This window comes from Podarcis tiliguerta, assembly GCF_965153285.1.
Source record: "Podarcis tiliguerta genome assembly, chromosome: 5".
Lineage (NCBI taxonomy): Eukaryota > Metazoa > Chordata > Lepidosauria > Squamata > Lacertidae > Podarcis > Podarcis tiliguerta.
This window is the reverse complement of record NC_139538.1, coordinates 6399764-6414663: the sequence shown is the minus strand read 5'-3', so window position 1 is coordinate 6414663 and position 14900 is coordinate 6399764. Positions and strand designations below refer to the sequence as shown.

General features: G+C 42.4%; 1 protein-coding gene and 2 long non-coding RNA genes across 3 annotated transcripts in view; 2 read left to right on the top strand and 1 right to left on the bottom strand.

Annotated features, from left to right (window-relative positions):
* Window positions 1-14900, bottom strand: part of LOC310678493 — a 157294-nt gene that overhangs the window by 113364 nt on the left and 29030 nt on the right. The window lies entirely within an intron of this gene.
* Window positions 1-14900, top strand: part of LOC310678528 — a 60425-nt gene that overhangs the window by 18009 nt on the left and 27516 nt on the right. The gene's annotated exons all lie outside the window — the stretch shown is intronic.
* Window positions 13672-14900, top strand: part of LOC310678384 (cytochrome P450 2J2-like) — a 28745-nt gene continuing 27516 nt past the window's right edge. Inside the window, exon 1 of the mRNA XM_083442298.1 lies at window positions 13672-13931. Coding sequence (XP_083298424.1) covers window positions 13764-13931 — 168 coding nt within the window. The 5' untranslated portion in view covers window positions 13672-13763. The remainder of the gene's footprint in view (window positions 13932-14900) is intronic.

Genomic DNA, 14900 nt, shown 5'->3' with positions numbered 1-14900 from the left:
ATTTAATCAGAAATTATCGTCAATACATCAAACCCAGTCAACACAACGCTTTCATCGTGGACACGATGGCTTGATGTATATTTTCTAATTCCTCATGGTAATCCCATCTGACCCCTACAAATATTATAATAGTAGGCTGACAAAGAATATAATGGTTTCATACAATCAGAGAGGTAGCTGATGTTTAGCTGGTTTGTTCTACTCAACTAATTAGAGTTATCGAGTTGTTGATACTATAAACAGAATAACTAGGCTGGGAAAGAATAACATCAATTGCCATCTATTGGAGGCTAGTATGAGGCTTGGGATTGCTACTGTGGAGGGGTGAGGGAGGTATGGTGGTGGGGGCAGATGTTATAGGCGAAGGGGATCGAGATACCCCTTCCAATTTGCGCCCCATCCCGAGGGACGAGGGTAGGGTGAGCAAGGATTACTCACCTCCATCACTGGTGCTGTGCAATGCCAGGTCTATAGGCAACAAGACTGCCACCCTTCAAGATTTCTTTACCTCGCAGGGGGTCGACCTGGCTTGTGTATCGGAGACCTGGGTGCACGAAGGGGAAACAGTTACCTTACGAGAGATGGTGCCTCCGGGTTTCTCCGTCCTCCACCAGTTGCGGACTGTGGCCGGGGGTGTGGCGTTATTAATCCGGGAAGATTGTTCTTTCAGGGCTCTACCATCGCCATCGATCCCCGGCATTGAAATGTGTTGGCTTAGTGTGGGGCTCCGAGGAGAGCTTGGCTGTCTGGCTGGTGTAACGGCCACCTAGCGCACCAGCAGCCAACCTGTCAGGCCTACTGGAGGCAGTGGCCGGCTGGGCCATGGAGTTCCCTAAACTATTGGTATTGGGGGACTTCAACATCCGTGCTGATGCCACTCCCTTCTCATAGGCTCTGGACCTGGTGTCTTCCATGGCGAAACTAGGGCTCTCCCAGTTTGTTTTGGGCCCCACACATCAAGCAGGCCACACGCCAGATTTGATCTTTGGCGTAGGTATAGATGTGATCATGTCTCCTTCAATGAAGGTGCCATGGTCTGATCACTTGTTGAGGGCTGGAATATCCACTCCTGGCAGACATTGATGAGATCGCACCTAAGCTCCCTCTGTGACCCCGTCGAAACCGGGCTCCCTGGTTTACCGAGGAGCTCCGGAAAATTAAGCGGGACCTCAGGCGGCTAGAGCGAGTATGGCAGGGTGCCCGCAACGGAGCCTCAAGAACATCTTATAGGGTTTTAATGAAAACCTACAAGATGGCAGTGAAGGCCGCTAAGAAGTCTTACTTCTCGGCCTCCATTGCATCTGCTAGCTCTCGCCTGGCACAATATCCCCAACTGATGTGGACAGACTCCTCCCAGCTGGAAAGCCCACCACCTGTCCTCTTGACCCATGCCATTCCTGGCAGATTAGAGCATGTCCAGACGAGGTGCGGGCCCCCCTAGGGGATATCATCAGTTTGTCCCTTGGCACCGGGAGATTCCCAGGGGAACTGAAGGAGGCAGTGGTGCACCCGCTCTTAAAGAAAACATTATTAGATCCTTTAGATCTATCCAATTACCGCCCGGTTTCGAATCTTCCGTTCCAGGGTAAGGTGATTGAGAGAGCGGTTGCTGAACAGCTTGATGGGTTTCTGGATGAAACATCAGCTCTGGATCCATTCCAATCCGGCTTCCGTGCTCATCATGGGACCGAGGCATCTCTGGTCACCCTAACAGATGATCTCCGCAGAAAAACTTACTGACAGTAAGAGCTTTTTGACAGTGGAATGGTCTCCCTTGGGAGATTGTGGACTCTCCTCTTTGGAGGTATATAAGCAGAAGTTGGATGGCCATGTGTCGTGGATGTCTTTAGCTGAGATTCCAGCATTGGAGGGAGTTCGACTAGATGGCCCTCAGGGTCCCTAGGCTGAATGAACCTTGCTGCTTGCAGTTTGCAAAGCATATTTGCAAAGTAACTTCCTCCTGAACATGTTATCATGTACAGAAAGCTGGCAAGACATTGTCATGTCTCCTGTTTCACAATTTTGGGGCTGGAAAAAAAATATAAATGTGTAAAACAGTTTGCTTTTCTGAAACTCTATGCAACAACACTGTTTACTTCAATTGAGGTCTTCTGTGGACAACAAGCTTAATATGAGTCAGCAGTGTGATGCAATTACAAAAAAGCTAATGCTGTTCTAGGCTGCATCAGCAGATATGTAGTGTCCAGATTAAGGGAAGTAATAGTTTTCTCCTGGGACTCGGCTACATTTTTAAAGATAAAGCTCTTTCTATGCATTATAACACTATGACACCAGATGGCGCAGTGGAGTCCCATTTTTCGCCAAAGGAACTTCCCTGTATGAAGTTTACAATGCATTTAAGTGGGGAAGGATATCAGTAATAAAAATGAATGTGAAGTTACTTTCCAAAATGTATAAACTATTGCTAGAATGGTATGCTAAAGATGAATAAATTAAATCAGTGATGATACAATAGACAAGAGATATTGGGCATAATATACCATTCTCATCTTGGAAAAAGTTATGGAGGGAAGATTTAAAATTCACATCATGCTGTACATGGAAAACTTTGTGAGAATGATGTATCGTGGTATCTAACACCTACTAAATTAGCAAAAATGTATAGAACTGCTACAAATATTTGTTGGATATGCAAAGATAAAGAAGGCACCCTCCACCATACATGGTGACCTGCAAGATAACAAAAGCATTTTGGGAAATGATATATAATGAGTTGAAAAAAATATTTAAAATAACCTTTGGGGAAAAAACCCAGAAGCGTTTTTACTAGGAATCGAAGGTGCAGAAATACCAAAGGAGCAGAAACGACTATTTATGTATGCGACGACAGCAGTACCAATACTTTTGGCTCTGAGAAGGAAAAAAGATAAAGTCCTTACCAGAGAAGAATGGTTGATAAAAATGATGGACTACGCCAAAATGGCAAAAATGACCGGAAAGATTAGAAACCAAGAAGGATAACTTTAATAAGGAATGGGGAAAATTTGTAAGTTCCCTTGGAGAACACTGTACACAATTAAAAACATTGGCAGCATTGTAACAACACTTGTATTGTAACAAGAACTATGGTAAGAATGGAATTTTAGGGGAAAATGGAGAACATTATATGATGCAGTTGAATGGAATCCATGGAATCTCAGCTCAGGGTAGTCCAAGGATTCAGAGAATCGTATATGTTTATGATTATGACTTTTATTTGAATGTGAACGTTAATTGTAAAATTGAACAATAGTTTAAAAAATACAATGTGTTTAACTGAATCGCTTCTGTGATATGTATTGATCCAGCCCTGCTCTGGAGGTTAGGACTCAAATAAATGGCTTCATGTTACAAAAAAAGAAGATTCAGAAATAAACATATGGAAAAACTTACTGACAGTAAGAGATTTTGACGGTGGAATGGTCTCCCTGTTGGGATTCACAGAATACTGAGTAAGTCTGCAGGCTTCAACAGGCTGATGCAATACTCTGTAAAGTGCTGGGTCAGAGTGACTCAGCAGGAATGGGGTTAATGTGATTGGCTATCACCTGCTTTAAAAGAAAAGCCTGTTCAACAGTAACTGTGGTGGTTGTGCTGTGGTATGGTGGTGCTGTGGTGGAGAGTATTTGTTTGCCTTAAGGAGCAGGTACTCTGTATGGACTGTTTTTGTAAATACCTGTATATAGCTCACATTAAAAAGACTGCACTGGAAAAACCTGGGACTCAGAGCGTTTCTGCTAAAAGCGCCGCGAGGAATTCGCGACACTCTCTTGGGAGATTGTGGACTCTCCTCCTTGGAGGTTTTTAAGCAGAAGTTGGATGGCCATGTGTCGTGGATGTCTTTAGCTGAGATTCTAGCATTGGAGGGAGTTGGACTAGATGGCCCTCAGGGTCCCTTCCAACTCTACAATTCACTGGGACCCGGGGGAATGCCATGACCTAGAACCAAATGTAGACACCCAATGGGGTAAGCACAGCATGTAGGCAATTTGGATTATACATTGCTTTTAGAGAGTGATTACAGTACTAATATTTCTGCTCTAAGTCGGTTTCTAAGAAGCACTGTCCTTGTCCTTCTCCACTGATGGTACTCTAATGTGGAGTCAGACGCACTTTCCACCCACAACCCATCCCAAGAACCAGATTTACAAGGATTAAGAAGACCTGTGCCATTCAAGAAAGCCTGTAGCTGGCCCACACTACCAAATCAACATGGCAAATTACTGATCTATAAGATGCAAGGCCAAAATGGAGGAGGTGCAATAATAATAATCAAAATATCTTTCAAACGTGGATGTCCCGCCCCACAATGAAGTAGTAACCATAGTCGTAATTAGTACAATCTCTGTTTTTCATTGGAACCTAATGAACCATGAGTCAAGCACATATGTTATGGCCACAAGTCCATATGCCAGGGATCATTGAGGGTTTTAAGGCATGATGGCATACACTGGCTGAACACCAAGGAATGGTGGGAGGTACGACCTGGGGAATTTCCAAGGGATGAAGACTGAGAGCCCAGGGATTGGTGATCAGACAGGGACAGTGTGTGGCAGAGAAAAATCCAGAAGCAGAGGCAGAAGTAGGAGATAGGAGAGGCCAAGAGGCAGAGATGAGTCAGGCTAGTGAAGGAGCCAGGGTGTCCCCCCTCCTGCTGCAACTAGCTCCCCTCTCCCGGTGTCTCCCAGGACCAGAAGAGGGATGAAGAGGGAGGAGCAGAGAAGGGTGCATCAGTGGAGTCTTAGATAGCATGGAAAGGACCTGGGGAAGGAGGAGAGCTAAACAGCTGTGGGAGGAGGGGACGTTCACCCTCCACAACTGCCTCATGGGGGCAAGACCTACTGAAAAGAGTTGCTGTGGCCTGGCACCTGTGAGCAGGCCTTGCTTCATCTAATATTCTAATTATTCTAATAAGAGTTATCTTCTTCTTGTTGTTGTTGTTTAGTCGTTTAGTCGTATGCAACTCTTCGTGACACCATGGACCAGAGCATGCCAGGCTGTGCTGGTCCCGGTGGGAGGTTACCGTGGGGCGAGGTCCAGCAGCTGAGTTGAGGGTCGGCAGACAGTCCTCCATGGGCAAAGTGGGGTCCAAAGCGAGGAGCCAGGCAAGGACAGGAACTCTGGAGGAACAGGACTGGTTGCTGGCTGAAACAGCTCTTCAACGACGTTGCTCCCGCAACCTGGGACCGGGCTGACTGGCCTTCATCTTCTCTGAGGCCAGGGGTGGTCCCGGCCCCCAGGAGACCCACCTCTCCTGGCCTTAAGGCGAGCACTCCTCCTGGGAGAAACCAGTTCCCTCCACCTCTCTGCCCTGAGCCTCTGCAGCTCAGGAGAGGCTGGAGGGTTACTGGACCCAGGGGGAGACTCACCTTCCCCTGACAGGGCTGGGAGAGGCGCACCTGTAGGCATTGTGTCCTCAACCACCTCCGGAGCCAGAGTGGATTCACCTGGTGCCTGCTCCTGAGGATCTGGCACAGGTGCAGGCGCTTCAGAATCAAGGCCCTGCCCCAATTCAGCCGGCCCTGGAGGCGGGGCTCCTGTGCAGGCTGGGATTCCTCTGGTTCAGCCTCTGAATCGGATTCCCAGGCCATCACACAGGCACTCCTGTCTTCCATTGCCTCCCACAGTTTGGTCAAACTCATGTTCATCTCTTCGAGAACACTGTCCAACCATCTTGTCCTCTGTCGTCCCCTTCTCCTTGTGCCCTCCATCTTTCCCAACATCAGGGTCTTTTCCAGGGAGTCTTCTCTTCTCATGAGGTGGCCAAAGTATTGGAACCTCAGCTTCACGATCTGTCCTTCCAGTGAGCACTCAGGGCTGATTTCCTTAAGAATGGATACATTTGATCTTCTTGCAGTCCATGGGACTCTCAAAAGCTCTCCAGCACCATAATTCAAAAGCATCAATTCTTCGGCGATCAGCCTTCTTGATGATCAAGCTCTCACTTCCATACATCACTACTGGGAAAACCATAGCTTTTACTATACGGACCTTTGTTGGCAAGGTGATGTCTCTGCTTTTTAAGAGGCTGTCTAGGTTTGTCATTGCTTTTCTCCCAAGAAGCAGGCGTCTTTTAATTTCGTGACTGCTGTCACTATCTGCAGTGATCATGGAGCCCAAGAAAGTAAAATCTCTCACTGCCTCCATTTCTTCCCCTTCTATTTGCCAGGAGGTGATGGGCCCAGTGGCCATGATCTTCGTTTTTTTGATGTTGAGCTTCAGACCATATTTTGCGCTCTCCTCTTTCACCCTCATTAAAAGGTTCTTTAATTCCTCCTCACTTTCTGCCATCAAGGTTGTGTCATCTGCCTATCTGAGGTTGTTGATATTTCTTCTGACAATCTTAATTCCGGCTTGGGATTCATCCAGCCCAGCTTTTCGCATGATGAATTCTGCATATAAGTTAAATAAGCAGGGAGACAATATACGGTAATTGGTAATCACATTTATTGTGATGATGGGTTTCAAGAGTAACTCTCACTGGCTTGAAATCAACAGGGGAGCAGAATTTGGAAACTAATGGGAGGCCAGAGCAGGGAAACTGAGGGGAGTAGAAAAGAGGCACGTAGGTGTTTGTGTACAGCATAGTAACAGCTAACTAATATTGCACCATGTACAAGTCTTTAAGTACATGTGGGAGGATTATAGAGAGCATAATTCCACTTAAGAGTAGACATGATGAAATTGCCTGACATGACTAATTTAGTTTCATTAATTCCAATGAGTGTACTGTGATCTTACATAAATAAGCCCCAAAGATCCCAAATTTTGTTGCAGGACTTGCTGCTTCTGTCACTCGTGTGAATGAATCACAATAGGTTCAGAATCCCCCAAGTGCATCAGCAGAAGTGTGTAGAAACCTTTTTGAAATTATGATTTAATCAATTGCCAGGAATTAAAAGAATAATATCAGCACCAATCATTCTGTGTAACTTCAAAGAGCAAGAAGGCATGGCAGGAAGCCTGAGGAGCAAATGCAGAATGTTAATGTGAGATAAAGCACTGACTCCTTTCCCAGCTGGATTTTCCCGCTGGATATCTTTTTAAATTAAGTGTGGCTAGTCCTCATGCCATCATATGACACATTAGTTGGGGTGTATGAATACCTGGCTTCAGCACATGTGGAGATTTGGTTGATTATGGCATCTCTAAGAAGCACAAAATACTGCTTCTCTCGGCAAGCTCTTCCAACATCTTTTGGGCACGGACTCATGTAGCAAAGGACTCCTCCAGAAAACTTTTTGATTATGCATTCATCATGATTTGTGCTCATAATAATTTCAAGGTGGTTACATCCAAGTCCATTTTCAATACTATTTATGCCTGCAAAGATTATGAGGTGGTCACACAGTTTCATTTCCACTCTATCACATCCTTTAACTTTCTACTGAAAACTACATATACACAGACTTATTTTTGTCGCATTTTTGCAATAGATATAGTTCCCCCAGACAGCAATAATGCGGGAGTGTTCAGGAAGCATTACAGAAGAACTAACAAAGCGGAATATTCTTGTCAAGAATATGGTGCAGAATTCACCCTCAAAAAAAATCCCGCCTGGTGGAACCAGTAGAACTAGTAACTGGTTGACATTACACATTCTATCCTAAAAAAAGGTGTGGGAAAAATTGGCTGAATTGGGTTAGTTTGCTGAAACTTTCAGCATACTGACTAAAACAAATAAATAAATAACCAAAATAAAAACAAAGAAAGGAAAAGAGAGAGAGAGAGAGAAATGCCAAGCCCTCTCTCAAAGGTACGTCTTAACTCTTGTCTAACACAGAAGGGAGTGGCTCCCAGCTCTCACCTGGGTGCTTCCCTTTCTTCCCTCAGTCTCCAACCATGGGAGATCTTTCTTTCTCTGCCTCTCACACAGGGTCTTTCACTGGCCAGATATCAACTTCATGTGTGTATTCAGAATATTCTAAATGCTCATTCCAGTATGATATCCAATTGTATTCCGAGATAATATCCAGCTGTTCCTTGTTCTGCTAGGTGATATTTCCCCCCATCTTCAGTCCCAGACATTGCTATGAGTCAAGAATAGTCCTCTTCCAATCCAGGATGATGACTTTATCTCTCTTCCCCCACCCCCCAAAAAATCCAACCTTTCCTCCATGTTTGAAAACAATAAATCCTTAATTTTTATTTAAACAGGATACTCTCCACTGTAGTCATTTATTTAAAAAAATCCATAGTTATTTACTTGCTGTATATTCATTATTTTACACCCATGTTTATATCAAATAAATGATAGGCACAGTGGTATATGGTTACCAAAGCTCTGCCCACTCCAGCCCTGATGGCCAGCACATATATTTCCTCAGCCCAGCCCCCTTGCTCCTCCTTTGGCTGCCTCTGTCCAATCAGCCTGGTTGAAATTCCTATTGGCTGTTTGCTAGAACTAATCATAAAAGATGGGAGACAAAGAACTATATTTCCTTCTATCCATAAATGGCAGACAAGTAGCCATATATCCTACATTTGCCTCAACAAGGCACCTTAATTACCAGATCACCTTTGGCCCTTGTTGCCCCTTCATTCCAAAACAAATGGCTAAAACAGATGGCTCATGGTATTAAATTCTATCTTAAACAGAGATCTTGGGTTCACATTCTCACACACCATCAATGAAATAAGAATCTAACATAAGAATCTAACATTTCTTACTTTCTAAATCCTTTGCATAATTACATTAAGCCAATAATAATAGATAGCTTTTTAGAAGAAAAGGCCTTTTCAGAGTAAAAAGGAACTCAGTAAAAAACAGCTTCAAAAGGAAGCCTCTTTAATTTGCACCCCCCTTTTCCAGCCAGCTGCTTTTCCCATTAGCTCTTTGCCCTTTAACCTTCTCAAGATACCTTAAACCCTGGGAAAATATGCCTAGAATCTGATGGGAGGCACATGGTATTATTTTCTGTTAAACAATAAATTTTACTAAGAGTTGGTAATTAGTGTTTTTGCAGCTTGATTGTATTCTGTTATATGTAGGGTCAGTATAACCTTTGCTCCCAGCCTGTAATTCCCTTTTACAACTTTGAGAAATTTGTCTCCTGCTACTGCTATAAATCAGAGGGGCCCTTGTTCAGGAGAGCAGGAAGATAAACACTGCCAGAGTACTTAGCCAGCTGGTTTCTGCCTTGCATGAAACATACAAACATTTGCAAATATATTTTTAAGCTCATTTTAAAATAGAGACCTTGATCAGATTCCTCATTCCCCCCTTTCAAGCTCAAGGACCTTCATCCCAAGTGTCCTTGGTAGCTTGACCTTCATCATATTCCTGAGGTAAAGCTCTGTATAGGGCCATGATATGAGGTAGAGTTTCATTTGAAATCATCTTGCTAATTGTACTTCTAAAACATGAAATGATACATGGCACCATACATAAAACCATTACTACTACCGTCAAGAAAAACAAGCAAGACAATAGTATCCCTTTGAGTCCTGCAACATTAGGTAACCAATTGGTGAGCCATCCCATATCCCATCTTTCCCATATTTGTACTGGGGCATGTGCTATACTCTCCATCTTTGTGGCCAACACACGGATTGCTTCACCATTATCAGAAATGTTAAAGCAACAGGCATTCCCTGTCAAGTTCAAGACTCCACATAGGCCTTCCTGCCTGGCAAGTACATAATCCATTCCCATTTTCAGCTGCAAAATGGCGGCTCTACTTTTATCCAACTGTTGTGCAATAAGTCTGAAACTCTGGGCCGTTGCATTGGTTACAAGTTCCACTACTGCTTGCAATCGAATTATTCTGTTTAGATTATAAAGAGGATCCCGTGCCCCTTGTATGAGCTCATCAGGATTCCAGGAGGCAGGATCATAATAGGCTATAATGCGCTCTGGTGGCCAATCATCAGTATCGCTCCAACTTTGGGTACTTCCTCCTGCTATATGGGAAATATCAGCGTTTCTTCGTGTACGCTTGGCCGAACTAGTGGGCATAATCCACTAGTTCGTAATACCCATCCCAGGAAACAAGTCCCACTCCATTTGGAAGGGAGTTGCTTGTATGCCCATTCTCCACATATCCACCACAACCATCGGGTCTGAGGTTTTTGGTACGTGTAGTGCATAAGGCGAAATATCAAAAGGGGCATAGAGTTCACAGTGCAGTATGTTAGATTGCCTTTTGCTGTCACAGTTATATTCCACACCATTTTCCATGCATGAATAAAAGGAGGTGCACAGGGCAAGGTATTCCGAGTTCGATAGGTAGTACCGTTTGCTCAGGTTTGACTATTCTTAATATAATCCCAAGTATAGTGGCAATGAGAAGAGCCTACCATGGTAGAATCAGCTGCATCTAATGATTTATGTACACAAAATTCCCCTTGTACAGGTATAACTCGTATTGGTTTAGTTGAGTTCCATCCGGGGAAATTCTGTACTTCTGTTTGATGTGGGATTTCGCTTACCATACCAATGGTATGACCCAACTAAACTCTTTTTCCAAACTTAAGTTCAGTTCTCCACATTTCTACATCCCTTCCGGATCTTTTTTAAAAAAGTACTCATGAAACCTCATCAGCATTTTAGTGCTAATTTCTCCGAATGCACACACATGTGTGCAATTTTGCCCGAAGCAAGGCCTGTGTGTTATTTTCACTATTGTATGCATTTTTAGGCACACATGACCATATCATTTGCATTTCCATTTTTGTACGCACTTCACTTGACTGCGAAACTACAGACAACTTTATATCACTGTTCTAGGCACATTTGAAACAAGGAATTTCATTAGTGTGAGCAGTTTCTGACTTCTGGGCACAGTTCTAAGCCTAAAATTTCCGATTAAAACTGCAGAGTGGAAGGAAAGGAGGACCTTTTTCTGCCTCCTCACTTCCAGCCAATCTTTGAAGACTGGAGAAGAGACTTAAGAATATTAGGGGGTCAGGTAGGGCAAACATGGCTTTGTTTTTTACAGTATTCAGATGAGGACTAGATCATGTGAAAACTGAATATAAGATTTTAGCTGCAGTTCATTCATTTTCAGCTTTGTATTCTTGTTATTAAAAAGGCACACCTAAACATTTCGTTGCTCCACCCATAATCTAGGTTTAAGGTGCCATTTAGCTCAGAGCTTTCATATCTAGGTTTCTAACACTGCTTTATATCAGTCCAACTTTAATTTTCTAGCTCCTTATGTATTCAGAAAATCTTTAATGAGAAAACAAGGAAGGAGAAAAAACATCCTTCTTCAAGGTTTAGTTTTTTGCGATGAAAGATCAGAATTACTTGACTGGCAAACTGGAAGACTTAATAAATACAATTAAAAATTTTAAAAAATGGAGAAGTGTACATTTTGAACGATGGCTGTCTTTCCATTTCTGTATTAGGCAAATTTGCTTTTAAATGTGAACTTACTTGAATTCCCCTCACCCCCACCTACCATAAAATGCAACTAACTTGTTCCAGGAGGGGTCCTGTGATTGTGCCCAGTTTTGGAATGATGCCTGGGAGCTGGGAAAATATTGTGAGCCATAGTTTTCTTTCACATTTTCAGCTAAGGATTATTCATAGAACCCAATCATTGTGAGATTCCAGAAAAGCGAGAGACACCTTCCTTCTTCTTAGTGAGAAACTAATATGCTAGCCCTGAAGAAGAATGCAGATCATGTTTTTAAAGTGCTAATCCAAAGCACAAACAGTGTGACCAAGCTTCCTCATGGTAATGGCAGCATTTCTGCTATCTTTAGCTTTGTGAAATTCTCCCATGGCTCATGAAACATCTCCCAGGGCCCCACAAGAAGGCCTTGTCCTGCATGGAGATGGTGCTTTCATTTGCAAAGGAGGAGATAGAGAAGCATAAAGAGAATCAGTCTCTGCATGATCCACAGGATCTCATTGATTTCTATCTACTTCAGATGGAGAAAGTAAGTATCAGCTTTGAAGCTGAATACTGCTCATCCAAGGAATCATTACATTCCCTGTTATAAGTGAATACTAATCTCTTGCCTGGAAACCAGCATCTTTTTTCCTGAATCTCAGTTGAAAATGGCATTGAGTTCCCCCCAAATATTTCTCATAGTCAATTTAGTTGCTAAGGTGGGTTGACATCAATCCATTAGCATCTATAGAAATGGCTAGGAAATGTGAGCTTAAAGGACTGGAAACTTAAGTGTGTTAAGGGGTCTTGCTTTGGAGCATTCCTTCTGTACATAAATTATTTTGGATTGATGTTCATCTGACATTCAAATGTGGACTGAGAAAACAGAAAATCCTAAACAAAATGCTCTTAAACTAGAGTATGACTTCAAATCCCCATCTCATCCATCTTCACAGACTAGAAAGGCCAAAATATAGTTTCATCCTTCCCTCTTTGAACAATGCTTATCATGATGACAAATGAATGGTTAAATATGTTTAGTGTTAAGTACTATATTTCACCATAATTGTCACATTTTTATGATAATTATTCTTTTCAAAAAAGGGGGGTGGACGATTATTGGTGAAAAACCAAAGCATGACCCTTAATCGAGGAAACAGTGTTTATGAAGAAACATAATTATGTTTATATTGCTTATTACTTGTTACTAACAGTTTTTGGTGTGATTAGGATGCACAGAATATGTGTGAACAGGTACAGTAAGGATAATAGGTAGTCTGAATTGGGGCAAGGCATTCTCATGCACACTTACAATGCCCTGTGACCATTATGTGGTGAATGCTTTGGGAATGATTTGAAAAAAGGAGCTCATCTATTATATGGTGGTGACCATTAGGCAGTGAAATATGTAGCACACATTTTGAATATCTGCTGCCAGAGTTTCCGTTGGATCCCTCTCTTCATTCCAGTATTGTGTTATTATGCCAACTCACAGATCCTGAAATCTAGCACCAGCAGCTACCGCTGTAAATACAGGAAAGTGTGTGTGGGTTTCGTATCATGACCAGCTATGAAGCAGAGGGCCGGTCCACCCACAAGGCAGGCTGTGACAGCTGCCTTTTACAGCAGAATGCCAACAGGAGGCATCTCTGGGGGTGTGCTGCCTAGCCATCTGAAGAATTAGACGAGTAACCACAGACTTCTTTCCTTATGAGTGTGAGAAAACATTTATAGGGCTTTCCAGAACAAAGGTTCTCTTTTATCGTTGCACTCAACAGGAAATGGGTTACCTAGGAGCGAAGAACTAGGGGCGGAGGTCCCTTCAGTGCCCCTCTAAAATATGTGAAGGGGCCTGGCTCCGCCAAAGTTCATGGCAATTGCCATTCTAATGGTGGACGTGAGCCACATTATGTGATTGATTATGCAAGGTGGGGCTCACTTGCCCCCTTCCTCATATTTTATTCAAGTTGGCACCCCTGATGGATTGCAAGTAGCAAGTGCTCTGTGGAAGTAGCAATTGTACTGCACTGTGGTTCGATTCAACTGCAGGTAGAATTTTGTTGGCTTTTGCAATTGTAATGCATTTACTATCCTGGCCCTCATTGCTGGATGAATAAGAGCTTGAACTCAGAGTTCTTTCTGAAGGCTTTGATGCCTACATCAGATTGGTACCTTCCCAAGGCACAGGTTAAAAGGAGTAGCAATTAGTGTTTGATTGTATTGCATTCCAAGGCTACCTACAAATTGTGTAACACCCCTTGTTGCTCCCCTTGTTGCATATTAGTTTTTAATAACTGAGCATATAAAAACAGAGAATACTGCTGATGTCTTTGATGAAAGCAAAAACTCCTTGGAGAAAGAGAGTTGAACCTGACCAGGCAACCTAGAAAATTTTAAGGAGAAAGAGACAGCAAGAAAAGGATGGAGGTATGGGCACTTTTGATTGCTCTGCTGGTGGCTCTTCTGATTCTGCACTACCTGAAACAGCTCTGGTCACGCAGGCATTATCCTCCAGGACTTCTCCAGCTTCCTCTCATTGGAGCCATATGGAGGTTTGGATTCAAGATTGATGAAAATACTCTCATTCAGGTACTTATTGCTTAGTAATAACTCAGCCTGATGCCAGCAATTGTTTTATCTATTTCCCCCAACAATTGTGATATTTCAGCTTCAACGATAGCATGGGTAAAAATGGTAAATGCCATAAGCCTCCGTTGTCAGAAGCTGTAAGCAATACAAATAATAGTAATAATTTAAGTAGTATTATTATTAATATTGAAAAGCACAAAACCATATAAAAGTTGAAAATATGCATTAAAAACTACAGATCAAAAATATTTATTGTATGCTGTTAAACTGAGGAAGGAGGAGAGAACACCCTCAAAGGAAGAATGCTTTATGAAAATCTTGGAATATGCAGAGATGGCAAAAATTGATAAAAGATACAAATTTAGAATCTTTTAAAGAAGATTGGAAAATCTTTCCGGTCTATATAAAAAGTTATTCCCCATATGCAAAGACCACATCGGGGTTTGAAGTGTAAGAAAACAGCAGAATATATTAAGAAACATGCTAGAGAGGATGAAATTAGGTAAGATGGAACTTTAAAATGCAATAGTATGTAATTTGAATTATAAACATTGATATTGGGTGAGTGGGAAATCACTTGTTTTGTTGAATTGGAATATAGTGGTACCTCGGGTTAAGTACTTAATTTGTTGCGGAGGTTCTTTTTTTTAAAAGAATTTTTATTAAATTTCCTGTTAACAAACCAATCATATCACATTAATTCCAAATTATACCAATACATAATAAACTCAAATATTTAGCCAAATTTTTAATTTTTGTTGGGGGTACCCATGCTTTGAGTTCAGAAAGGGTCCAATCATCTCATATTTCTGCTGCTTTGATGTTCACAAGTCCCATCTTTCCATCTCTTTGTTGTTATCATTTACAAATCCCGTCTTCCAATCTTCTTGTTGTTATCATTTTTTTTCTTAATAACCTCTGAGTTATCTCCACAAGCGAGTTGAAGCAAACATTATAGTCCTGTGTGGA